The sequence below is a fragment of the Capra hircus genome, chromosome 13 (assembly GCF_001704415.2).
Source record: "Capra hircus breed San Clemente chromosome 13, ASM170441v1, whole genome shotgun sequence".
Lineage (NCBI taxonomy): Eukaryota > Metazoa > Chordata > Mammalia > Artiodactyla > Bovidae > Capra > Capra hircus.
Window position 1 is genome coordinate 78,367,838 of NC_030820.1, and position 25,062 is coordinate 78,392,899.

Sequence of the window (25,062 nt, forward strand, 5' to 3'; positions counted from 1 at the left end):
TAAAAAGGGATGCTGGATTCACATGTAAATGTTTAAATAGATTTTCCAGTGTTTAAGTCACTAGACTTAGTACAAAAATGCATCTGAATAGTCCAGATTTTTTTCTAATAACTTCCAAATGGTGAAAGTTTTCACTGCCCAAATACTTTACTGTAAATTCCAACGGTGATACTGTTGGAATGATTGTAGGAATAAGAATCAAAAGACTAAAAAAGGCAAAAGGTACCTAACCTACGCCAGTGGCATCTGAGAAGGCGATACTTTAGTAGTGAGTTCCCTGAGGTGGTTATTTAATCTCTGCTCCACATCACTGACAATAAAGATTTAACTTTGGTTTTAGATGAAAAAGAAAGCATACAAAAAATTATTTCTGTTAGCGTAAAGCTAATTTTACATCAGTGATGATAAATTTTCTAGTTGTTATCAGTGATGAGAGAAGTCATTTCCCCAAGGAGAGGGGTCCATGGTGGGCTCTGCACAAAAGAGGGACAGAACAGTACTGGCCCTTATTAAAGCATATCCTATGAATTCAACCACAGGAACAGGTGATGTTCAAAATGACACCAAAGGTGGTATACCCTGGTATTCATTTCTGGTAAGATCTGCTGGGAATGCAAATGGAAAAATCAGATTTTAAATTGCTTTAGCAGCCAAATTAAACTAGGACAATGTAGTCAGAGAAATACTGTCCACTAAATATGTTTATTTAGAGACGCCTCTCCCTTTTACTTGTAAAGGAAAAGTTATCTTGATTTTAAGCTTATTTGCTCAAAGTATGTCTCACTCAAAATTTTAAAAGATACGACATGATCTAAAAGCTATGTTATAATTGGAAACTGATCTTATTTGCAATACCTTCTTAAAATGGGTAAACAGAGTTATCTGTGCTGGCTTTACTGAACAACCTTTTAATTTGCAGAACAGTTTTCTCAAAAGAAGACATCTAGGGGATTTACTCATATTATGTATGCTTTGTTAAGGGTCCTGAAATAACATGAAAACAAATTATTTTGAGGGAAAAAACAGTTGTTTAAAAATTACTATAGGTGGTAATTCCCTGGCAGTTCAGTGGTTAGGACGTGGTGCTTTCACTGCCCGGGACTCCGGTTCAAGCCCTAGTTGGGGAAGTAGGACTCCACAGGCCTCAAGGCCTGGCCAAAAAATAAAAATTATTACAGCAGCTAGATTCATGCCTTAATGTCATCGATGTTCTTCTTTACTGAAAGACCTCTGTGCCCGGAAGAGAAAAGAACAACTATGCAGTAAAGCGCTGTTGCTCCCAATGCACGGTCTGCATTTCAAACAGACCTGTTGCTCCGACAGGTGAGATGCTCTATCAAGTCAACAGCTACAAAGACCAAATTCAAATTGTGCTCTAAATGTATTATCTGGTTTAAGAAATTTGGGGTACACTTTAAAATAGCAGGAGAGGTGTGTATTTTTCAGTTCATACAGAAATAGCCATATGTATATTTCATGAATATGATTAGCACTCATCTTACTTCTGACGTGTTATTAGGTATGAATCCAGTCTTTTTCAAAATCTTCCCCAGGTAAGAAATCCTGCATTTGTATACTTTAATGAAAGCAGCAGTATTTTTATGCAGAAATTCCATATACCTTTATTTATAGGTCTTAATACAACAAAATGTAAATGAAAACCGAGAACACTGCTCATTTTAATTTGACATATAAAATGGAGTTTCTCCAGAAAATAGACTTGCCTTACCTTATGATTTATGTTCTAAGAGTACATTTTATAAAAATCAGCAACCAGGCTTTTCCATGTTTACACTGAATTGAACATGGTTAAGTATAAATGAATAACTTTCTTTTATGTAGTAGCAAAAAGAGTCAGTAATCCTTTCAAGAAAGAGACTATTTCATTTCCTCCCAACTTGGATTCACCATAAACACGATCCACAAATGATATTGGAACCTAGTTAAAAAAATATACGTTAAGTGAGTCTTCAAAAATATGAGAAAAGAAGTATAGCACGCATACAACAGTTACTCATACAACAGAAACAAGATTGGTCCTCTGCTAGCAAGTCCTTCAAGGTAAGTGCAAATTATGGGATTCTTACAGTAACCACCTGCACCTCCAAGTCTTCAAAATTAAACATAACATGCATTTTATTATCTTAAAATAGGTCATATGAACCAAATCTACTGTTTTGAAAAGGCACTGATCCTGAATATTAAGTTGTTTACTCAAGCTTCAAGGAAAAATTATCCTCCAAAAGGAAAACGACCTGAATTTTTTCCAGTAGTCCATCAAGTTTAGTGTTAGTTGCTCAGTCTTGCCCGACTCTGCGGCCCATGGACTCTAGCCCACCACACTCCTCTGCCCATGGGATTTCCCAGGCAGGAATCCTCGAGAGGGATGCCACCCTCTTCTCCACCATCAAGTTTAGCTGTCGCTATTTTAGCACTAAGCTAAAAATCTTACAACTTCCGCAAGAGCAGTAGCATTCCAGTCAGCTACTTTCTTGCTCTGCGTAAGAGTATTAAACTGCTCCTCCAATTCCTGCCCTTTTCATTTACTCATAGACTGCTGGGCAAAAGGGATTCACCATGCATTTTTGTAGGAAAAATTAATTAATTTTGGCCACATGGCATGTGGGATCTTAGTACCCCTACCAGGGATCAAACTTGGGCACCCTGCAATGGAAATAGGGAGTCTTAGCCACCGGACCACCAGGGAAATCCCTCACCATTCACTTTTACTTGAAGTAGAGTGGCTGATGGCCAAGACAAGGGGAAAAGCAGAAGACAAACTCATCCCATAATGCTGAGTGGCCAGAAGAAAAGGCAAGGATGAACATACCGGTCACTTTTATTTATTTAAAAGGGAACACTGCCTTCTGTCAAGCTTTAGATCTTGGTATGTCAAATATATTAAGTTTAAAAGAATGTGAACTTTCACTCTTTTGCATGGACACCTGGAAGCCTTCCACATTTACTTAGTAGTTTATGAAAATTAACATTTTATTATAAAAAGTCTAAACTTTGTTTCTTTATGAGGAATTGACATTATTTACATACCTCGCCAACAGTATAATTCAGCTGTCTTGCTCGAACAATCATCTCCATCTGGAAGACGTAGCCTTTAGAAATACATTTTCCTATTAATTTCTGTAAAACTTCTTTTCTGTATAACCTATAAGAAATTAAAATGTATATGAACACCTGGATAAATATACATGCCTACATGTACCCTGACCTTTCCAAAAGTTCACTGGTATTTATAAAAACTTAACTTTCATTGGCCATTTGTCTACAGAAAAGTTCTCACAGTTGATAAGTATGATACATTTGTCCTGAACTGGAAAGGCCATAAAAATATTCGGTAAATAATTTAGGACAATTGTGAAAATGAATTCTTAGTATTTAAAGAGTTATCTTCCTATCACACTATTAGAAATTATTAAAATATGGTGAAGTGAATCATGTGGAGCAAAACCACCCATTGTTTGTAGTTTCAAACTTTTTCTTGAAATTTACTTTTAAAGTCAAAAAGGAAGAAACTGTTTCAACTACTGGGACAACAGAGGTGATAGGTAACGAAGCATAATACAGACTCGAGGCAAGGAAGCAGCGACTGTCAGGTGTTTCCTCGAAGTGTCTGTGAAGTTTCTATTTCCTGAGATCTAAATTCCTGGGAGAAACTAGGTCCCTCTAGGTTGAGCCTGGTTAAGTTAGAGACAGAAGTAGGGATCACAAGATTGAGGCAGTAATCAGCTCTCAATAACGGAGGTCACAGTCAATCAGTTAGGATGGGTGAATGCACAGCCTAACTTTAGGTGGACTGCAGGCCAAAGGCAAAGCTCATCAGGTTTCCGAGAGAGACAGGAGCGGGGAAAGCCTATGGGTGAACTCAATCTTCTTCACGGACTCTGTTTTCAGAGTCACTCTGGTGAAAAAACAATTCCCCCTGAGCCTCAGTGTATACAAAGGCAACAATTTCTACCTTTTTTTTTTTTTTTGTAGTTTTTGAGAAAGCTATGAGAGAAGGAGCTAGGGGATGAAGTAACTAGGGGAACTAGGCCCCAAAGCAAAGTCCCCATCTCCACAACCGATGAAGCTACCCTGGGTCTTCATTCAAAATCATGATAACACATGTGGGCTTCATATATTCATCTGCCTCAAAGTGTGGAACTGAATGATGTATGTATGGGTCTGTAGCTATCTTTCATACACCAAACTGCTTTCAAAACAACTTACATCTTAATTCTAGAGAGGTTTAATTTTCATTATCTGACCTCTAATTTGTGATGGCTCCTCTCTTCACTTCTGACTCTCTCTTACTGTCTCTGAACTGCTATCCAATAGACTTACAGCTGCATTAGAAGTACTCATTACCTTCAACAGCAGGCTCCCAATTTCTGTATCTGTGTATTTTAACAAGGGCTTCCCGGGTGGCGCTAATGGGAAAGAACCAGCTTCCCAATGCAGGAGATGCGGGTTCGATCCCTGGGTCGGGAAGATCTCTGGAAGAGGGCATGGTAACCCACTCCAGTATTCTTGCCTAGAGAATCCCGTGGACAGAGGAGCCTGGTGGGCTATGTCCCATAGGGTCGCAAGGGGTCGGACACGACTGACACGACTGAGCATGCACACGTGTGTTCTATCAAAGGTGAAAAGAATCAAAATTTAATGGATAGAATCATATACCAGCTAATACAATGTATTAACTAATGCATGGAGTCTGGACCTTAAAGCAGGTGGAGACATTTTAGTTTCAGAGATTAAAAAAAATTCTGGCAGTCATTTGGCATCGTCATACAAAGTAAACTACTGTATCAGGTCTAAAATTACAAAAACACCAAGAAACAAGCAACAATTTAAAAATCCCAAGGACCTAGCAGGAGGCTTTGCACCATTCAGACAAGAAGTTATGCTCTGACTGAGCAGTCAGTGGTCACCTCAGGCCCCTCAAGGGCTGCGCGGTGATGCTGACTTTAAGCACACCAACCTGCCCTTCCTGCTCTTTCAAAAGTCCAGTATTTTCCCTTAAGAAGATGTTTAGGCTTCATTAGCACCTCTGAGAACTTCAATCTGCCTTTTTTAGTGTTCCAGAACAAAAATGAGGTAGAAATGAAAAGGCTTTCTTTAAATAAGTCATTCTAAAGCAAGAGATTTAGGCAAGAAATTGTAAATAGTAGAAAATATACAGTTACAAGTTTTCACTGTACCTGAAACTTCCTGTTAAATCAGATGCTCCTGGTCGCAGCAAAATCTGAGTTATAAAATTGGCCACACGGCTGTCAAAGAAAAGGTTTTCTTTATAAAATAATAGTTTTTACACAAAAGAAATACAGCCAAGGGCAGAGTGCTAAAAATGCTATACTAATTTCAAAAATGCAACAAAAATGTTAACTCTATGGAACAAAGCAAGGGTTTGTCAGTGAAGGGAGATCTGATCTCATTTTTCCAGAAAATAGGTATTTTTTATTCTTTGAATGTGACATGTGGAGATGACCTATAAAACAATCATTTTTCAAACACTAGGTAAGAATGGTAATAGATTTTTAACTCCACTCGCATATTTGCCAACAGTCATAATTTAGGATTACAAACATCTGTCAAGACAGGAAAAGTGATCTATCAAGGATTTCAAGCTTCTTTTTCAGATTCAGATCACCAAGGGAGGGCTTTTCCAACCTCAGTTTGCATTAAAATGGTATTTTTATTAAAGGGTGAAGGTGGGAAAGGGTTTTGGCCATTTCTGGAAAACTGACCACAGGTTCCACTCTGAGCCTGTCCACTCTGCTTGGGCTTTTGCAACCCACAGACTGGGTGACTTAAACAACAGATACTCAATTCTCACAGTTCTGGAGGCTGAAAAGTCCAAGATGAAGGTGCTGTAAACTTGGTTCCTGGTGAGGATCCTGTTCCTAGCCTCCAAGTGGTGCCGCCTTGGTGTGTGCTCACATGGAGGGTGGAGGAGCTCAGGGTGGGGGTGAGGAAGCACCAGGCTTTCCTGCTTTTTTCTTGAAAGGGCACTAATTCCACCAACAGTGCCCCACTCACATGCAGGACCTCATCTAAACCCACTTACCTCCCCCAAACCCCATTTCTGAACACCAATACTCCCAGGGAAAGGCACATAGGAATTCAGAAACATTCAGCCCATAACAATGACTTTAGGAGCTATGCTTCAAGCACAACTAAGTATCAATCAATTATAAGGTTATTACTGACAAATAGCTATTATTAACATTTCAAAAAGATGTAAAGTACACTTGGAAAAAATGACTTTGGTACTACAGCTGTTTCCGTGTGCTCAGATTCAGAAAACTAGCTGTTCTGGAGGGAGGAAAAGTGGCAGAGAAGCAGCGTGGAAAAAAGTTTCTCTCCAAGGCCAGGGGCACCATCAAGGTGCTCCTCAGGAGAGCCAACTTCATATAAAATACATGGCTAGGGATATAGTTGGGATAATGGCTAACAAAAACATACTTCCCCCCCTTCAATTTGCTTCTGGTCGTTATAAAAAAATTCCAAGACATAATTTATCCCACAAAATGAATCTGACCCAAGGAGTGTGACAGTCTATGTATTTATGTGTGTGTGTGCACGTGTGTATGTATATATCTATACATCTATTCAAGGTAATGCATTCTAAAATTGGGGTCTTAACCAAAATGCTGCAAGTCCATGGGGTCCCGAAGAGTTGGACATGACTGAACAACAATCAAAACACAGCTGGAGTCACAGACTTGGGTTCAAATTCCGGTTCTGGCCCATAAAAATGAGACCTTGAGCAAGTGATACACAATCTTTCTCGCCAGTTTTTACTATAAAGTCAGTGAAGACATTAAGAAGTCATGATGATGGATACAACTCAATACAACTAAATGATCCAACCAAAAGTTGTAGACTGTCTCTCACTGGGACTCCCTGACTTTAAATATTAGTTTTAATGACCAAATTCAGAGAGGCCTGAGTCAGGGATCTCACTGACTTGCTGGTCTCAACCGTGGCTGCACAACACAATCCTCTGGGAACCTGTGAAAGCTACTGAGGCTCTCGCACCATCCCTGGAGATCGATTCAAATGGTCTCCAATGTGTGTTTGCACAAGGAAGGCCGGAGGATGAATAGGGAGCAGGTGTATGTAACTCCCTCCTGCATGATTCTGATCCTCAGAAGGAATGGAAACTGCTCATTGATCTAACCCCTTCATTTCACTGAAGATTGAGGCTTTTACATGTTTTAAATTTTACAGTTAAGAGGCAAAACTGAACCTAACAGAATCTTTGATAGGAATGGAGTGACTGATAAAAAGTACTATTAGTAAGAATTTATACAAAGTTATGTTGTTACACAAAAAGCAATAAGCTAGGTAGATCGTTGAGAGATAGAAACACCTCTCTCCAACAACCTAGGTGAGATAGACTAAATGTGGTCAAAAATTCTTTGTGGGTCTTCCCATCAAGAGGGGGATTCTATTTCCCCATCCCTTGATTACGAGCTTGCTTTGACCAAAATTTAAAGTGGTGTTAGCCCCAGAGCTCAGCACTCGAGAGTGCTTGCAGCTGCAGCTGTGGTACTTCTGGATGGTGCCCTTAGGCCATGTGAAGCAGCTGATCCAGCTTTCCAGGTGAGCAGCTACACGCAGCAGAACTGAGGTGGGCCCGGTCAACAACCAGCGCCGTATGTTAAACATATGAATGAGGCCATTTTGGAGCTACCAGCACAGCTCACCCTCAAGCCAAAGGAAACTGCATGAATGAGCCCAGGTGAAGTCAGCAGAGGAACCAGTAGCCAAACCAAAGAATTTAGAGAAATGATAAATTTGTTTTAAGTCACTAAGCTTTGGGATGGTCTGTTACACTGTAACAGAAAACTGAAACAGCTTGTTTTACTTCCATTTTATCCTGAGGAAAGTAAAGCTTAGAAAAGGCAAGATATGCAAGGGGACACAGGCAATTTAAATGACAGAGTCAGGAGTTTAGCCCGAGTCTGCCTCCAAAGCTGCACCACTTTATGTTTCTTAGTAAAAGCTGAAACCATGGTGTATCTTAAATTATTAGAAAAATATATATTGAAAAGTTATTTAGTCCAAAAACAGATGAATAATTCACTTAAGAGCTGAATGTTCACACAGAATAAATTTTGCTGAATTAGATACTTTCTATGAAAGGTTCAAAGGTTTATGCAGATTTTCCCCAAGTGAAAAGCATCCAAAATAAAATACTCTAACATAGGAAAAATTGTATGTAAGTAGCTACCTGGGAATATTTTTTGGAAGTCACAATCTGATTTCACAAACCCCACATGGTCATTTAATCCAAATACTTGTTAAAAACATATTTCTAATAGTTACACTAAAAGAGAAATCATAAGCATATATTCTAAATGTATATACCTGATTATTTTTCTTTTCAAATCCCAGCCATATACACCGCCATTTCCTCTGTAGCGAGTTCCAGAGACAATGTCAAAATTACCCTCCTTTTGCTTCCTGTAGAAAAAATAAATTAGGTGTCAATTTAAAAAAGCTGCTGAGCTTTCAACAAAATTGCTAAAAGAAAGCTCCTAAGTATTTTTAATTCTAACAGATATCACAAGGAATTCCTCTCTGAAAAGGCTGCAGTAGCTCACACTTCTTCCGGCAACACTTGTGCCCATTGTCTACCGTCCTATCTGTGCTGGAGGTATTGCTTCATAGGTTTTAACTCTGAAAACCTAATGGGTAGCCAACATGTAACACATGGTTACTTCAGTCGCATTTCCCTGACTACATCCCAGGGTGAGGATCTTAGCTTCATTAGCCATCTGGATTTCTTCTACACAGGGCCTGACTGCATCTCTCATCCATTTTCTAGTCCACTGGTTCCACTGCCTATCAGGTCAAAGGAGTTTTGGGGTAGTTTTGGCGATCTAAGCAGAGAAGGTATTTTTGAGATGACTTTACGCAGAGATCAAAGGAGAAGTAGTTGGCATTAAGGAGCTGTGACACAGCACTTCAGACAGAGTGGAGGGCAGAGGATGAGTTCAGATCGCAAGGCAGGGGCCACTTCACAGAGTGGTTTGAATGGCAAGTAGAGGAATGTGGATTCTCCATGTGTTCACAGGACCTCCTGGAAGTATTCTAAGCAGGTGACATGATCTGACTCTGTTTTTCTATTTAGTTTACGTTCAGAACAGCTCCCAAGTTCTTTTTCTGAAAGGTGTCATGGTCTCTTGGATTTTCTAAAAATGTTTTTACATTACCTGTAAATAAACAGAATTTTGTACCCTTTACTGATATATGCTAAATTCTTATGTTACAACATTACTTAAAATTTCAGGGTTCGATGACATCTGGTATACCTATAGTCACTGGTGAGTCTATTGGGAATTAACTCAGCATCTCATCATTTGCTGAGAGTCTCATGGGGAAATCCACTGCTGGTTAGGACTCCTGCTTTCACTGCTGGGGGTCCAGGCTCAAGCCCTGGTCAGGGAACCAAGATCCCACAAGCTGTGGTGGGTTAGTGGCTAAGTCGTGTCCAATTCTTGTGACCCCATGGACGGGAGCCTGCCAGGCCCCTCCGTCCATGGGACTCTCCAAGCAAGAATACTGGAGTGGGTGGGCAAGCCATGCGGTGCAGCAAAAAACAAACAGGTAAGACACCTCTGATGTAGGGCTAGGTTGTCTTCTGCATGTTTAAGTGGTTTCCTTCTATTTCTGTACTAACATTTTAAGAAGAAATGGATAGTGAATTTTATGACATACCCTTTAGCATCCATAGACTTAATCAGACTGCCTTCTTTGTTAATGTGATAAATGAATTATTTTGACAGATTCCTGATTTTGGCATTCATTCCTAAAATAAACCCCATCTATTCATAGGGTTTTACCCTTTTGATGCAGGGTTTAATTCCATTTAACAGGGAAGGTGTTTTTCATCTTTTTTCTACAGTATTTATAGAAATTAATGATGGTTTATAGAAATTTTCTATAGTGTTTATAGAATTAGGTAATAAAGGGATTATTTTTCAGTTAATCCTCTCAGGGCCCCTAAAATTCTTCATTTAGTCTTATAACTATATTCACATGCCTCAAATCTATACACTGGTTTTATTTTTGATAGCAAACTTAAAATAGCATGAGCATTTTAATTAATGAAAAATGAAGTAAAAAAATAAAAATAAGATAAATGACTTGAATCATAATTCTTTCAAACATTAGAAATACCTACCTAATGAATTCAGGAATAAATTTTGGCTGAAATTAAGAATAAACAGTAGGTCAGTAAAATAGGCTGAGACTATAATAAATAGCTAATAAAGAAACATACCACTCACATGGTGTGAGAGGTCAGCATCCATGATGATTATATAGTTGCCTGTGGCATGTTTCATCCCATGAATATACGCAGTTCCTAAAAATGAAAACATCTGTATGCATTAAAAGAAGTCACCGGAAATGCTGAGGTCTACATCTAAACAGGGAAGAAACTGCTGAGCATCTCTGAGAAGCCATCAGTCCTCTAGAGCTGACACTGAACTGGCGTCTCACTTCAGTCCTGGGCGCCACCTTGTGATGCCTGGACCCCCACCTAACCTGTCTCTCTGCTTCTGCTCTTCCCATCACTGCTGCCCCGCGAAAGTGACCCAGGGAGTGTCTTCCACACCTTAAGCCTGGTACACAAGAGCCCTGCATTTGGGGCAAAGGTGCAGCTAGCGATCACTTAGCCATGCTCACGCCCAAAAGTGCCTCAAGGACTTGGCAGGTAAGGGTGACTGGCCAGGAACAGGAGATGGGAATTCCTGGGTTCTCTAGTCCCACTCCAACAAAGTAGCTTATTAGCAAGGCTGAATTCTTCTGACTTCTGGTAAGAAGTGACTGACTATAGGTTTCTGGATTGCCACTGACTGGTTAATAATTCTTGGTGGCTTTCAGGGCAGTTTCAACATTACTTCAATCTTGAAGAACCTTCTGGATTCAGATATTCAGAACATTTGATCACGCCATGAAATCAAGGATCTTCAGACAGCACTCCATTTCCAAGTACTGTGTTTCCTACATGCTCCACCAATTTTTCAATAATAGTAACACTTTTCAACATAAAACAACTGTGACCGACAACAGAAATAAAGGCATTCAAGTTTTATCTCAGAACGAGACTGAATTCATTTGAGATTTTCTATAACCTCTTACATTGTAAAGCCAGAACAGCTTTCTTTAAAAAAAATAACTAAATAAATACCTTTTAAAAACGTTTAACTTAAAGAAATGTTCAAGGACTTATAGCTAAGGCAGTGTGCTGGTCCAAATGTTTGCCCTTAGATCCCTTCTCTGTTCTAAATATATCGCAGGGTACTATATTTGTTCTCTTGTCCACTGATTTCCAAACAGCTTTGGGAAACACAGGAAGATGGGAGATTTCAAGCAGAAGGGGAAAAGTCCAACAGTCCTCCCCCTTACTCCACCTCTCAGCATGGACCAGATTCCCTCCACGGCTCCCACTTCCACCAGGTACCCCTGACTCTACCATTCTAGCTCCTCCGGGCATGCTGCCTGGGTCCCCGGCTCTGAAAACACCAGCTCCTCCATCGCTGCTCCAGCCCTGGGGGAGCAGCAGTGACCTCCAGCAGCTACTAATCTCTGAGTAACCTCACTCTTCCATTTGGCTTCTCAGCAACTCCTTCACTGGTGTACCAGATTCTCTATATTAAATTCCTCATATTGAAAGACTTACAATAGTTTCTGTTTTCCTAAGAGGGCCTTGGTTGACACAGGAAATTCAAGTTAAACCAACTTAACGTCATTAAGATCATTAAAAATCGTCACAGGGGGTCACTGTATTTTGGCCCTGTTCCAAACTGGGAAACTACACATGGGAAATCTTACCAAGTTAAGGAGCAGGTATGGGCAGGGGCGGGGGTTAGAGGTTCTGCTTACCTAGTCCCAACTTTTTCTCCCGTGGCCTTAGAAGCTGTAAGGATAAGAAATGGCATTTTAACACAAATAATAGAAAATCTAATAAAAACGTTTTTTGAATAAGTGCTCGCTCATTTTAACAGAAATACAGTTGCATTTATTAGAACTTAAAGCAGAATATGCCTAACATTTTTTTCCAAAATAAAAAATGCATTTAGTAACCGTTAAGTAATTTAACAGCTTTTAAGGAAAAGTAACATTCCTTTACCCAACTCTCCCCCCTCCCCCCAGGCAAAATCTTAAACTCTAGCCCCCCTCCTCGGTGCTACCCACCAAAACACAATGTATTTTTTTTGTCTATTACTTATCATTTTAAGCAGTATCTATTGATTCCTTCCCTAAGAAAACTGAGGATTTAACTCACTTATACCTTTTTGGAATATCTGATAACCACACCTGTTTTCTCAATTCCCTCTTTGATTTTAAATGTTGATATTCTATCAACTTATCTTGATTTTACGCTTCAGTCCAGTTCAGTTCAGTCGCTCAGTCGTGTCCGACGCTTTGCGACCCCATGAATCTCAGCACGCCAGGCCTCCCTGTCTATCACCAGATCCTGGAGTTCACTCAGACTCAACGTCCATCGATTCCGTGATGCCATCCAGCCACCTCATCCTCAGTCATCCCCTTCTCCTCCTGCCCCCAATCCTTCCCAGCATCAGAGTCTTTTCCAATGAATCAACTCTTCTCATGAGGTGGCCAAAGTACTGCAGTTTCAGCTTTAGCATCATTCCTTCCAAAGAAATCCCAGGGTTGATCTCCTTCAGAACGGACTGGTTGGATCTCCTTGCAGTCCAAGGGACTCTCAAGAGTCTTCTCCAACACCACAGTTCAAAAGCATCAATTCTTCAGCGCTCAGCCTCACAGTCCAGCTCTCACATCCATACATGACCATAGGAAAAACCATAGCCTTGACTAGACGGACCTTAGTCGGCAAAGTAACGTCTCTGCTTTTCAATATACTATCTAGGTTGGTCATAACTTTTCTTCCAAGGAGCAAGTGTCTTTTAATTTCATGGCTGCACTCACCATCTGCAGTGATTTTGGAGCCCCCCAAAATAAAGTCTGACACTGTTTCCCCTGTTTCCCCATCTACTTCCCATGAATTTATGCTTAGATGACCTTATCTCACTCTCTATTGGTCCACTCACATGATTTCAGGTTATATTCCTAAAAGATTTCCTTTCTCTCTCCTTATTGCTTGTCAATTAGTCTTTCTTCACGTTCTGGTCTACATATAAACCCTGACTTATTTAGTTTTTTCCTTTTTTCTCTAAATTTCTGGAAAAGAAGAATGCCAGTGTTTGACACCAAGTTTCTGAGGTAGGGGTTGAAGACTCACCACTGAGCATTTCTTATCCACCCCGGCACTGGGCAGTTATGTAGGCAGACTGCCTCAGACTGCAAACCTCCAAACAAAGTATTTTCAATTTAATTCAAACAGGTTATACTTTTTAACCACACGCAAGCTGCTGTAGGTCCAAAGGAGGAACAAAGAAAGATAAAATACATTCCTACCTGATAAGCTCTTACATACAGGAGAACCAGACATTCAATCAATAATCTATGATAATTACAATTCACTAAACAAAATCAAATGACGTGCCAGGTTTTATCTGATTCTGTGCTTGACAGCTACCGTCAAAATACTGACCTCATCTGGTATTTGCACTGAAAACTCAAATTCTTTACAGTTTATCTTAGGTTTTCTATAACCCTGTGTTTTAGCTTAAAAAAATACCCTCATTTTCAAGGAATAACTTTATTATTTGTAATTTTCAGACTCTCAAAGGTTTATATTAAATAGCTCCATCTTTTTTTCCCCCTGAAATATTACTTCCAGCCAATTTGAAAGGCTAGCTAACAAAGCATCTACGAATATTTTATCTGAGATTTTGTAAGGTGGTTCCTAATTTTTTTTCAATTCCCCCCTCCCCCAACTGAATATACTTATGTGACTTAAAAAGCAAACAAGTACCATCTTTGGCATAGCTTCTTACTGGTACTCACATACACACACACCCACAGTAATTTTCTTAAATGACCTAAAAGTGATAAAATAATGAGTAGGCAATTTCCCTGGCACCACACCGAAATCGTGACAGTAAATGCTATTTTTTCCCTCATCCTTTTAAATTTTATTAGATTGATGAGGAAAGTGGAATTCTTTGAAAACCATGTTGTTTTAGAATTTGAGGTCAATTCGGCAGGCACAATCAATCACACCTCAAGGTTGAGGTTCGAAGATAAAAGGATTCAAAACACTGTCAGGCTGATGTTTCCAGGTTAAATGGAAATACATAGTGAGAATATTCTATGCATTATGTGAATCAGTGCAATTGGCCCAGAACCTATAAAAGAACTGAGGAACTGTTGGCCAAAAATATGAATCAACCATTATTGAAAGTCACTGCTAAAAGGATGAAAATCTAAGCTTTTATCTCCTCTGTAAGCTTGTACATCTGGAAATATTCAGAAAGGACTGAGGTGTGACAGTTCTGTGAATCATGTCTGTGAGATGGAAGGAAGCTCTAGCACAGGATAGATTTACACTGTACATAAGCATAACATATTCCCTGGAACTTTGCTGATGGTCCAATGGCTAAGACTCTGACCTTCCAATGCAGGGGGCCCAGGATCAATCCTTGGTCTGGGAACTAGAACCTGCATACCACAACTAAGACCTGTCACAGCCAAATAAATTAAAAAAAAGAGAGTGTAACACATTTCCTTTAAACTCTTCTCATTAACTAAGCTCTCCTCTGATTGCATAGAAATGATTTCATTTTGGGGATTAATCAAGAATATGTGGACTCAAGAGTCTACTTTGTATGATGCTTAATTGCTACTTCTTGAAATGCAAGTACCAATAAACGTTCTCCAAGAGACTTCTTTATGCCTATAGCAATGGGCTCTCTCTGGCATGAGGGGGTAATTTTGCTGCGAAGGGACGACTGACGATGCCCAGAGGTATTTCTGGTTGCTGCACTGCGGGGGCGGCTGCTGCACCTTGTGGGTAGAGTCCAGGGTTGATGCTGAACATCCTGTAACATACAGGACAGTCCCTCACAGCAAACCCCTCAGGTCCCAATGTCAGTGGTGGCAAGACTGAGAAATTCTCGTCTATGCAAATTACAAAATACTCACTGTCTAAAATGTGTTTTCTAATTAAATCTGGATTTAACTGTTTTTGGCCCAAGAATTGGCTGAAGTAAACTAAAAAATCTACTCCAGCATTCATAAAGCCAAACCATTGATCAAAAATAAAAATGCCCAAGTTACTCCCGTAGAACAGGCTTTAAGGTACAGTGAGAAAGTTTAAGACTCAGAAAGTCAGTCTATTTCACAAGACTATCCTACAGATAAAACCGCCAGATTCTTTGAAAACTCATGTTTCACATGAAAGCAGTCAGTCACCTTTCCCAGCTACAAGCTTCCAGCTGCAGACAGTGTTCTCTACTGAAGTGCGAGGGCGCCTAGAGAAAGTGAGCAAGAAAGATCCAGGTGCGCACGACTAACGGCAACCTAGTTTTAAAACTTGCTGTTTAGTTGCTGAGTTGTGTCCAACTCTTTTGAGACCCCACGGACTGCAGCTCACGAGGCTCCTCTGTCCATGGGATTTTCGAGACAAGAATACTAGAGTGGCTTGCCATTTTCTTCTCTAGGGGATCTTCCCGATGCAGGGATCGAACCCAAGTCTTCCTGCCCTGGCAGGAGGATTCTTTACCACTGAGTCAGCAGGGAAGTCCCTTGTTCTATAATACTTTTGAATTCAGTATCATGCTTTAATTCTGCCCTTCAAGGAAACTGATTTGCAGAGTCAGACATAAAGAGTTCATCCAAAGGCCCACTGTTCTGTTGTAAATCTACCAATGACTCTACATACCAAAGGTATGTAAAACCTCAAGCACAATGAAAATGCATCTAAATCCCAAGCATATATAGAGCTTTTTGTCTTTTCAGTTTCTAGACAGATGGACTCTAAGCACTGTTTATCATCTTTCCCCCATATAAAGGTAACTGATATGATAGAAAAATGACTTACAATTCTGTCTGACCCATAAATCTTCTCCAACTGCTCAGCAATGTCCCTTGTTCCATCTGGGCTTCCATCATCTATGATTATAATTTCATAGTTGAAGCCACTAAAATAAAAAAAAATTAAATTTGTATTGCTTGGAGACAGTAGTCTGAAATGAAAAAAATTTAAAAGTCACTAACACCTCCCTAATATAAATGGAAATTTATTGCCATGTTAATTACCAAGGAAAACTCCAATTATCAATTGAAATAAATGTCAAACATTTAGTATGTCACTTCCAAACTATGTAAGTGAAAGTCGCTCAGTCATGTCTGAGTCTTTGTGACCCCATGGACTATAGAGTCCATGGAATTCTCTAGGCCAGAATACTGGAATGGGTAGCCTTTCCCTTCTCCAGGGATTGAACCTAGGTCTCCCACATTGCAGGCAGTTCTTTACCAGCTGAACCACAAGGGAAGCCCGCCCAGTGCCCCAGGGCCAGCAAGAGCAACTCTTAACTACTGCTGGGCCGGGCTGCTGGAAAATGCTACTATACAGTCCTGCTGCTGCTATGTCGCTTCAGTCGTGTCCGACTCTGTGCGACCCCACAGGCAGCAGCCCACCAGGCTCCCGTCCCTGGGATTCCCCAGGCAAGAACACTGGAGTAGGTTGCCATTTCCTTCTCCAATGCATGAAAGTGAAGAGTGAAAGTGAAGTCGCTCAGTCCTGTCTGACTCCCAGAGACCTCAGGGACTACAGCCTACCAGGCTCCTCCGTCCATGTGATTTTCCAGACAACAGTACTGGAGTGGGGTGCCACTGCCTTCTCCAATGCAATGCTGAGATGTTAAAATTCTCACACATAAAACATATTCTTTCATTAAAAAAACTGGTGATCATATATTTATATATGATAGGATATCATATGAAATTTTACTTATCCACTTGGGAAATTTTATTTCAAAAATACATTTAAAAGGTATCAAGTCAGCTGAGTAGCTCTGGATGATTATTCTTTTTAACTTAACCCCCAACAGATTTAAATAACATAATCAGAAATTTTATTTCACCCTTAAAAAAACCCCACTTGAGGATGGTGACAGTCTTTGATACCACTATTTCAAACAATTGTACCCATAACCCCACACTATCAAAAACCACAGAACTACAAAAGATATCACTGCTTCTGAATTAAGGTCTTTCTATTGTTCAAGAGAGTTCCAGAAAAACATCTATTTCTGCTTTATTGACTATGCTAAAGCCTTTGACTGTGTGGATCACAATAAACTGTGGAAAATTCTGAAAGAGATAGGAATACCAGACCATCTGACCTGCCTCTTGAGAAACCTATATGCAGGTCAGGAAGCAACAGTTAGAACTGGACATGGAACAACAGACTGGTTCCAAATAGGAAAAGGAGTACATCAAGGCTGTGTATTGTCACCCTGCTTATTTAACTTCTATGCAGAGCACATCATGAGAAATGCTAGGCTGGAAGAAGCACAAGCTGGGATCAAGATTGCAGGGAGAAATATCAATAACCTCAGATATGTAGATGACACCACCCTTATGGCTGAAAGTGAAGAGGAGCTAAAAAGTCTCTTGATGAAAGTGAAAGAGGAGAGTGAAAAAGTTGGCTTAAAGCTCAACATTCAGAAAATGAAGATCATGGCATCTGGTCCCATCACTTCATGGGAAATAGATGGGGAAACAGTGAAAACAGTGGCAGACTTTATTTTTTTGCGCTTCAAAATCACTGCAGATGGTGAGTGCAGCCATGAAATGAAAAGATGCTTACTCCTTGGAAGGAAAGTTATGACCAACCTAGATAGCATATTGAAAAGCAGAGACATTACTTTGCCAACAAAGGTCCGTCTAGTCAAGGCTATGGTTTTTCCAGTGGTCATGTATGGATGTGAGAGTTGGACTACGAAGAAAGCTGAGTGCTGAAGAATTGATGCTTTTGAACTGTGGTGTTGGAAAAGACTCTTGAGAGTCCCTTGGACTGCAAGGAGATCCAGCCAGTCCATTCTAGAGGAGATCAGTCCTGGGTGTTCTTTGGAAGGACTGATGCTAAAGCTGAAACTCCAGTACTTTGGCCACCTCATGCGAAGAGTTGACTCATTGGAAAAGACGCTGATGCTGGGAGGGATTGGGGGCAGGAGAAGGGGATGACAGAGGATGAGATGGCTGGATGGCATCCATGGACGTGAGTTTGAGTGAACTCGGGATTTGGTGATGGACAGGGAGGCCTGGCGTGCTGCGATTCATGGGGTTGCAAAGAGTCAGACACAACTGAGCGACTGAACTGAACTGATTGTTCTCATTAACTTCACGTGATAGTTTGCACTCAAAAAAGTCGTCAGCATAATACTTGGCTGTACCTGTGCTCACCATCACATCTTCCACCACCCCCTTTAAAGAAGACATTCTTTTTGCTAACTTTACTGGGAAACTTATGGGGAAAGAGGAAGTACAGATAAACTCCCATAACACAACATTATGTTTCCTCTGGTCCTGCTTTGAGAAACAAATGCACGGAAAACCACCAGAAAACACATTTCACTGTTATAATACTTTAAAAAAAAAAAAGAGCCAGCCACTAGCACACTTGGAAGAAAGCAAAACCCAGCTTATTTATTCTCTAACAGTAAAGACGACTTCAGTTCCCCACAGGGCACTAAATCTGGGCGTGTGCTTTACAAGTCAAAACAAGTTAAGATGTTGATTCCATTTGGGGTGCTGAGATGCTTCATAAACCAATGGAGTCATTCATAAGCAAAATTATTTCCCTCTAGACTTCAAAGCACCAAGACCACCTCAGGAAGAGGTAGCTTAAAGGAATTAAGCTGAGCGGACTTTAGGTAATTTGCCACCTGAAAAGAAAATAGTTGTTCCCTATTAAACTCCTTCTCCGCCCAGAAATCACTAAAGATAAAGGGCACTACATGAAAGAACAGAGCAGAGAAAACATCGTATAATCATGAAACAAGCCAGAACAAGATCAGCTACATGACATTTTCTCTAACTTGGAAAAGAGTTTGAGAAATGAAAATATAACTTTAAAAAAAAGGTTAAAAGCCATGAATAAAAACTTTGAAAAGCCATGAATATGAAGATAATGATTTGATTCAAATAATTATAATCAAACAGCAGTGTTTTTCACTAATCAGCATTTCCCACAATGTAAGTTTAATAAAGCTGGCTGGTTCCTGAGGATAAAGGCCCCCTCTGATGAACGTTGCAGAATTCTAAGCCGGTACAATTTTTTTGGACAGCAATTTGGCATTAATTACCAATCTTAAGCACAACTCCGTCTACTCAGCAATTCCACCGCGAACACTTTACCTCGGGTATACTAGTAAAAAAAGGAATGTGTAAGAGGCACTTACTACAAATACGGCGTAGAGAGTCTCCGTTTTCATTTGTAAAACAAAAGTCAAAAGAGGAAAAACAAAAAAAGTCTGGAAATAACTCGTTCTCGATTGAGAAGACTCGGTTGGAAAAATAAAAGCTATATGATATTATCTAATTTTCAAAGCACTGTAATTTGAGAAGTTTGTATGTGCTGATACCTAAAGATCAGTCATAATACCAGGATTTTCTGAAGACAGAAAAAAACAGTTTAAACATTTTCAAAGTCAACACCAAAAAACCAAAAAACCTCCCAGTTTGTTTTTTTTTTTAAACAATCACATCATACATCCACCTGCGAGTCTGCTCTTCTGCCTTCTCCAGAAGGGTTGCCCAGCCCAGCAGCAGCTCCCTAACCCACAGGGCCCAAACCTCCTGCTTACATAAGCCCTCGGAACGGGGGCGGGAGACAGCGGGCTCGCTCAGAGTCCCGGCTCCGGGCCGCAGAGCCCGACCGTCTAGATAAGGGAGAAGCGAGGTCAGGTTTTCGGACCCGCAGGCATTAAAAAGGTGGCCAGCCCTCCTAAGAAAAGGCGAGCAGAGGGCTGTCGGGGAATGTACAATAAATCAGTGCTTCAGAAAACTCAAACAGTGCGGGACTAAGAATCCGAGACACAAAGAGAAGCGCAGAGAAATCCGCCTCTGCTTTCCTCGCAGGGTGGTGTCCTCCCCAGGGTCTCCCGCGGGGGCCGAAGCGAGGCCGGGCAGGGCCGCCTCGCGCAGCCGCCAACGGCCGACACCCAGGCCCGGAAAGCCAGCTCATCTCATTCCTCGGGGAGGGCGGCCCGGCGCGCTACCTCTCGGAGAAGCTCTTCACCAGCAGCCACACGATGAACGGTAGGTTCTCGCGCTCGTTGTACGTAGGCAAAAGCACCGAATACTTGTCTTGCCGCGAGGCTCGCCCCTTCGGCTCCCGCCGAGACCTAGGAGAGCTACGACTCGCTTCCTCGGCAGCCATGGCGGAACTGCGCGACAGGCCGGAAGCGGAAATACGTCACGCGGAGCGGAAGGCGACGGGTTGGACCGGACCAAATCCCGAGGAGGGGGGTGGTCTATGTGGACGGGTTCTAGTCTTCCTAAGGTTCGCTTCGCGGTTCCTTTGGAAATAGTAAGAACCTGTGAATCTTTCAAACTGAGTCTGAGGGTGGCGCAAGAAATGCAGATCTATTTATCACCTTTGCTCAAGCTCCATAAAGTTTTTGTTTTGGTTTACTCCGGCCTCGCGACGAAGAAAAGCCGGAAACGGAAATGCCTTTCACGACGGGTTCCGGAAAGAGGCCCGGCATGGCGGCCAGGGAGGAGGTTCTGGCCCTACAGGCCGAAGTCGCGCAGCGTGAGGAGGAGTTGAGTTCTCTGAAGCAGAGGCTGGCGGCGGCCCTTTCGGCGGGGCAGGAGTCAGCGCGCTCGGTTCCGGTGTCGCCCCTGCCTCCCAGGGCCGCCCTGTCCCGAGAGGAGATCCGGCGCTACAGCCGGCAGCTCGTGCTGCCGGAGCTCGGCATGCAGGGGCAGCTGCGCCTGGCGGCCGCGGCCGTACTCGTAGTAGGCTGCGGGGGGCTCGGCTGCCCGCTGGCGCAGTACCTGGCCGCAGCCGGCGTCGGCCGCCTGGGCCTCGTGGACTACGACGTGGTCGAAGCGAGCAACCTGGCCCGCCAGGTGCTGCACGGCGAGGCCCTGGCCGGCCAGGCCAAGGTCTTTTCGGCGGCCGCCGCCCTGCGCCGCCTCAATTCGGCGGTGGAGTGCGTGCCCTACGCCCAGGCGCTGACGCCGGCCACGGCGCTGGACCTTGTCCGCCGCTACGACGTGGTGGCGGACTGCTCCGACAACGCGCCCACCCGCTACCTGGTGAGCGACGCCTGTGTGCTCGCCGGCCGGCCCCTGGTGTCCGCCAGCGCGCTGCGTTTCGAGGGCCAGCTCACGGTCTACCATTACGGCGGGGGGCCTTGCTATCGCTGCGTGTTCCCCCGGCCACCCCCGGCGGAGACGGTGACCAGCTGCGCGGATGGCGGGGTGCTCGGCGCGGTTACCGGGGTCCTGGGCTGCCTGCAGGCGCTGGAAGTGCTGAAGACAGCTGCGGGCCTGGGCCCCTCTTACAGCGGCCGCCTGTTGCTCTTTGACGCCCTCCGAGGAGATTTCCGCTGTATCCGGCTGCGGAGGCGCAGGCCCGACTGTGCCGCCTGCGGGGAGCGGCCCACCGTGACCGACCTGCAGGACTACGAAAGCTTCTGCGGTTCGTCGGCCACGGATAAGTGCCGCTCCCTCCGGTTGCTGAGCCCGGAGGAGCGGATTTCGGTTATGGACTATAAGCGACTTCTGGATTCTGGGTCACCCCACCTGTTGCTGGACGTCAGGCCTCAAGTGGAGGTGGACATCTGTCGTCTGCCTCACGCCCTGCACATCCCTTTGAAACGTTTGGAACGGAGGGATGCGGAGAGCCTGAAAGTCTTGGGAGAAGCCATCCGGGAAGGGAAGCAGGACGCACAGGAAGGGGCGTCTGTCCCCATCTATGTGATATGCAAACTGGGCAACGACTCCCAGAAAGCCGTGAAGATCTTGCAGTCCTGGGCAGACGTGGACTCAGTTAAGGACGTTGTCGGGGGCCTCATGGCCTGGGCTGCCAAAATCGATGGAACGTTTCCGCAGTACTGAGGTGGCCAGTGGAGTCTGACCAGCGAAGGGTGTGGGTTGCCATGTTACCTAAAGTTTTTTGGCCTTTATTTATTTACATTTTTTCCCTGGTAATGTATAGAGGACCTTGGGATTCTGCAGTACCTGTGATTAGGTGGACTTTTTTTTATGAGTCTTTTAAATTGTAATGTATCGAATAATGTCGTTATTAAGGGGTTATAACAACGTTCCTGTCACCTGTCTTATGTGTGCAGCAAGTGGTGTGTTTTAAATTCAGGTCATTCGCCTGTCCTGCGCCCCTCCCCCCGCCAAAATAAAAAGCTTTTCAGGATGTGAGGGCGATCTGGTTGTAACACCTGTCGCCCCTTTGATCGCCAGGGTTGATGCGACTGACCTGGCTAGCTAGGCGGCTGTTTCCTTCCTCCTTCACTGCTCCCATGTGCGTTTCTCCCGAAGCTGTGCCCTCAGTGAAATCGGACAGTCATCCCTGGTGGAGGAGGACGGGTCTTCAGTAAAGGGCCTAGGAGTAGCTGTGCTTTCCCCATAGAACCTCCAAGGAAGCTCCCAAGTTTACTCTCTTTAAATTGTACATTTTAATGTTTGGAAAGGTGTAGTAAACTTAATTGATTACAGATAAAGTAGTTAAGCTCAGTTTATTGTTTACTAAGACATTTTTGGGGGTGTTATTTCTGCTTCAGATGCTAAAACATGTTCTAGAGCAGTGGTCCCCAACCATTTTGGCCCCAGGGACTGATTTCATGGAAGACGTGTTTGGGGGGGCAGATTATTTCGGTTTCCATCACCCATCTCTCCACTTTGTAGTCCCGCACATAACAAGCCACCAACCAGGACTGGGGTTCTGGGACCCCATATATATAGGTATCAATATTTAAAATTAAATTATTTAAACATTAAAATCAAAATTACCTGGGATGTGGTCACTTTGTTAAGTGTTTCAAATTAATAGCCAAGTAAGACACAGTCTAGCAAGATAGAAACCATCTTTATAGTTTGTCAGTTTCTTTTATAAATCACTTGATTTTTTTTTTCTAGATTTAAGTTTCAGGTTCCACCTTCTGTTGTGCAAATAGAAATTTCTAAACTGTTGTGTGGCTTGCTTTGAAATCATCAGATCCAAGTCCCAACTTTCCGCTCTCCCCTGTCCTTTTTTCCATGTTCAATCTGTTATTTTTATTTTTGGCTTTATTGTGTGGCCAGGATGCCAAATACAATATTGAATTAAAGTGAAATAATAAACATTTCTTCTCTCCTTTGAAATTTTGGGTGAAAAACTTTGAATATTTAACCAATATTACTTGTTACTGCTTTACTGTAGGTAAATAACCTCTCAGATTAAATTTATATTTATAGTTTGCTAAAGAGTTTTCATTGAATTCATCAAATGCTTTTTCTACATTCTTAGGTGTTTTTTCTCTTCTGTTAACATTGTGAATTCCTTTTTTTTTTTTAATCATGGCAAACAAACACATAAACGTCACCCTCCTGACAGTCTCCGTGAGTACAAAACCAGATTCCGGAAGCCCCCATCCGTCATGACGTAGACTTTACACCTGCAGAGCATCTCCCCGTCACACCCCTTTAATTTACCTTTTCTATCTTTTAATCTGTTCCAGCATTTTATGTTGGTTTTCGTATGCAACAGCAATTTCATGAAATGGCAGGTAGTCTGCCAAACTTCCAACATACACAACACAATTAAAAGTGAACACGTGGCATAAGAGTGTATGTTAGAGGCAATCCGCATATCCAAAGGGAGCCTCTCTCCTCCTGCTGATTGTTGTATGCAAGCTTGAAACTGTCAGGAATCACAGATATAGAAGTAAAATGTTGCATCTCTGAGTACAATTTTTAAAGTTTCAAAGCATTGTGGGCCAGGACTTCCCTGGTGGTCCGGTGGTTAAAAATCTGCCTGCCAACGCAGGGGACACAAGTTCGAACTCTGGTCTGGGAAGACTCCATGTGCCTTGAGGCAGCTAAGTTTAGGCGTCTACAGAGCCCGTGCTCCCTAGAGCGCATGCTCCACAATGGGAGAAGCCACCAGGATGAGGTGCTCCAGCACAGCCAAAGATAGATAGCTTATTAATTGTAAAAAAGATCTTGCAGTCCAAGGGACTCTCAAAAGAGTCCTCTCCATCAATTCCTCAGTGCTCAGTTTTCTTTATGGTCCAACTCTGACATCCATACATGACCACTGGGAAAATCATAGCGTTGACTAGACCGACCTTTGTTGGCAAAGTAATGTCTGCTTTTTAGTATGCTGTCTAGGCTAGGCTGTGTGGGTCACAATAAACTGGGAAATTCTGAAAGAGATGGGAATACCAGACCACCTGACCTGCCTCTTGAGAAACCTATATGCAGGTCAGGAAGCAACAGTTAGACCTGGACATGGAACAACAGACTGGTTCCAAATAGGAACAGGAGTACGTCAAGGCTGTGTATTGTCACCCTGCTTATTTAACTTCTATGCAAAGTACATCATGAGAAACGCTGGGCTGGAAGAAACACAAGTTGGGATCAAGATTGCCGGGAGAAATATCAATAACCTCAGATATGCAGATGACACCACCCTTATGGCTGAAAGTGAAGAGGAGCTAAAAAGCCTCTTGATGAAAGTGAAAGAGGAGAGTGAAAAAGTTGGCTTAAAGCTCAACATTCAGAAAATGAAGATCATGGCATCTGGTCCCATCACTTCATGGGAAATAGATGGGGAAACTGGAAACAGTGTCAGACTTTATTTTTTTTTTGCACTCCAAAATCACTGCAGATGGTGAGTGCAGCCATGAAATGAAAAGATGCTTACTCCTTGGAAGGAAAGTTATGACCAACCTAGATAGCATATTGAAAAGCAGAGACATTACTTTGCCGACTAAGGTCCGTCTAGTCTAGGCTATGGTTTTTCCAGTGGTCATGTATGGATGTGAGAGTTGGACTATGAAGAAAGCTGAGTGCTGAAGAATTGATGCTTTTGAACTGTGGTGTTGGAAAAGACTCTTGAGAGTCCCTTGGACTGCAAGGAGATCCAGCCAGTCCATTCTAGAGGAGATC

The 25,062-nt window shown here is 42.4% G+C and overlaps 2 protein-coding genes across 2 annotated transcripts; one reads left to right on the forward strand and one right to left on the reverse strand.

Moving 5' to 3' along the window:
* DPM1 (dolichyl-phosphate mannosyltransferase subunit 1, catalytic) lies at positions 1,583-20,360 on the reverse strand. The gene is made up of 9 exons (XM_005688653.3): positions 20,169-20,360; positions 15,983-16,082; positions 11,899-11,932; positions 10,299-10,375; positions 10,193-10,218; positions 8,374-8,469; positions 5,199-5,267; positions 3,049-3,163; positions 1,583-1,939 (listed from the first exon to the last, which is right to left on the reverse strand). Exons 1-9 carry the CDS (start codon positions 20,327-20,329, stop codon positions 1,835-1,837), a joined length of 783 nt encoding a protein of 260 aa, XP_005688710.2. The 5' UTR covers positions 20,330-20,360; the 3' UTR covers positions 1,583-1,834.
* MOCS3 (molybdenum cofactor synthesis 3) lies at positions 20,545-23,376 on the forward strand. Its single transcript, XM_018058038.1, has one exon. It carries the CDS (start codon positions 20,620-20,622, stop codon positions 22,015-22,017), a length of 1,398 nt encoding a protein of 465 aa, XP_017913527.1. The 5' UTR covers positions 20,545-20,619; the 3' UTR covers positions 22,018-23,376.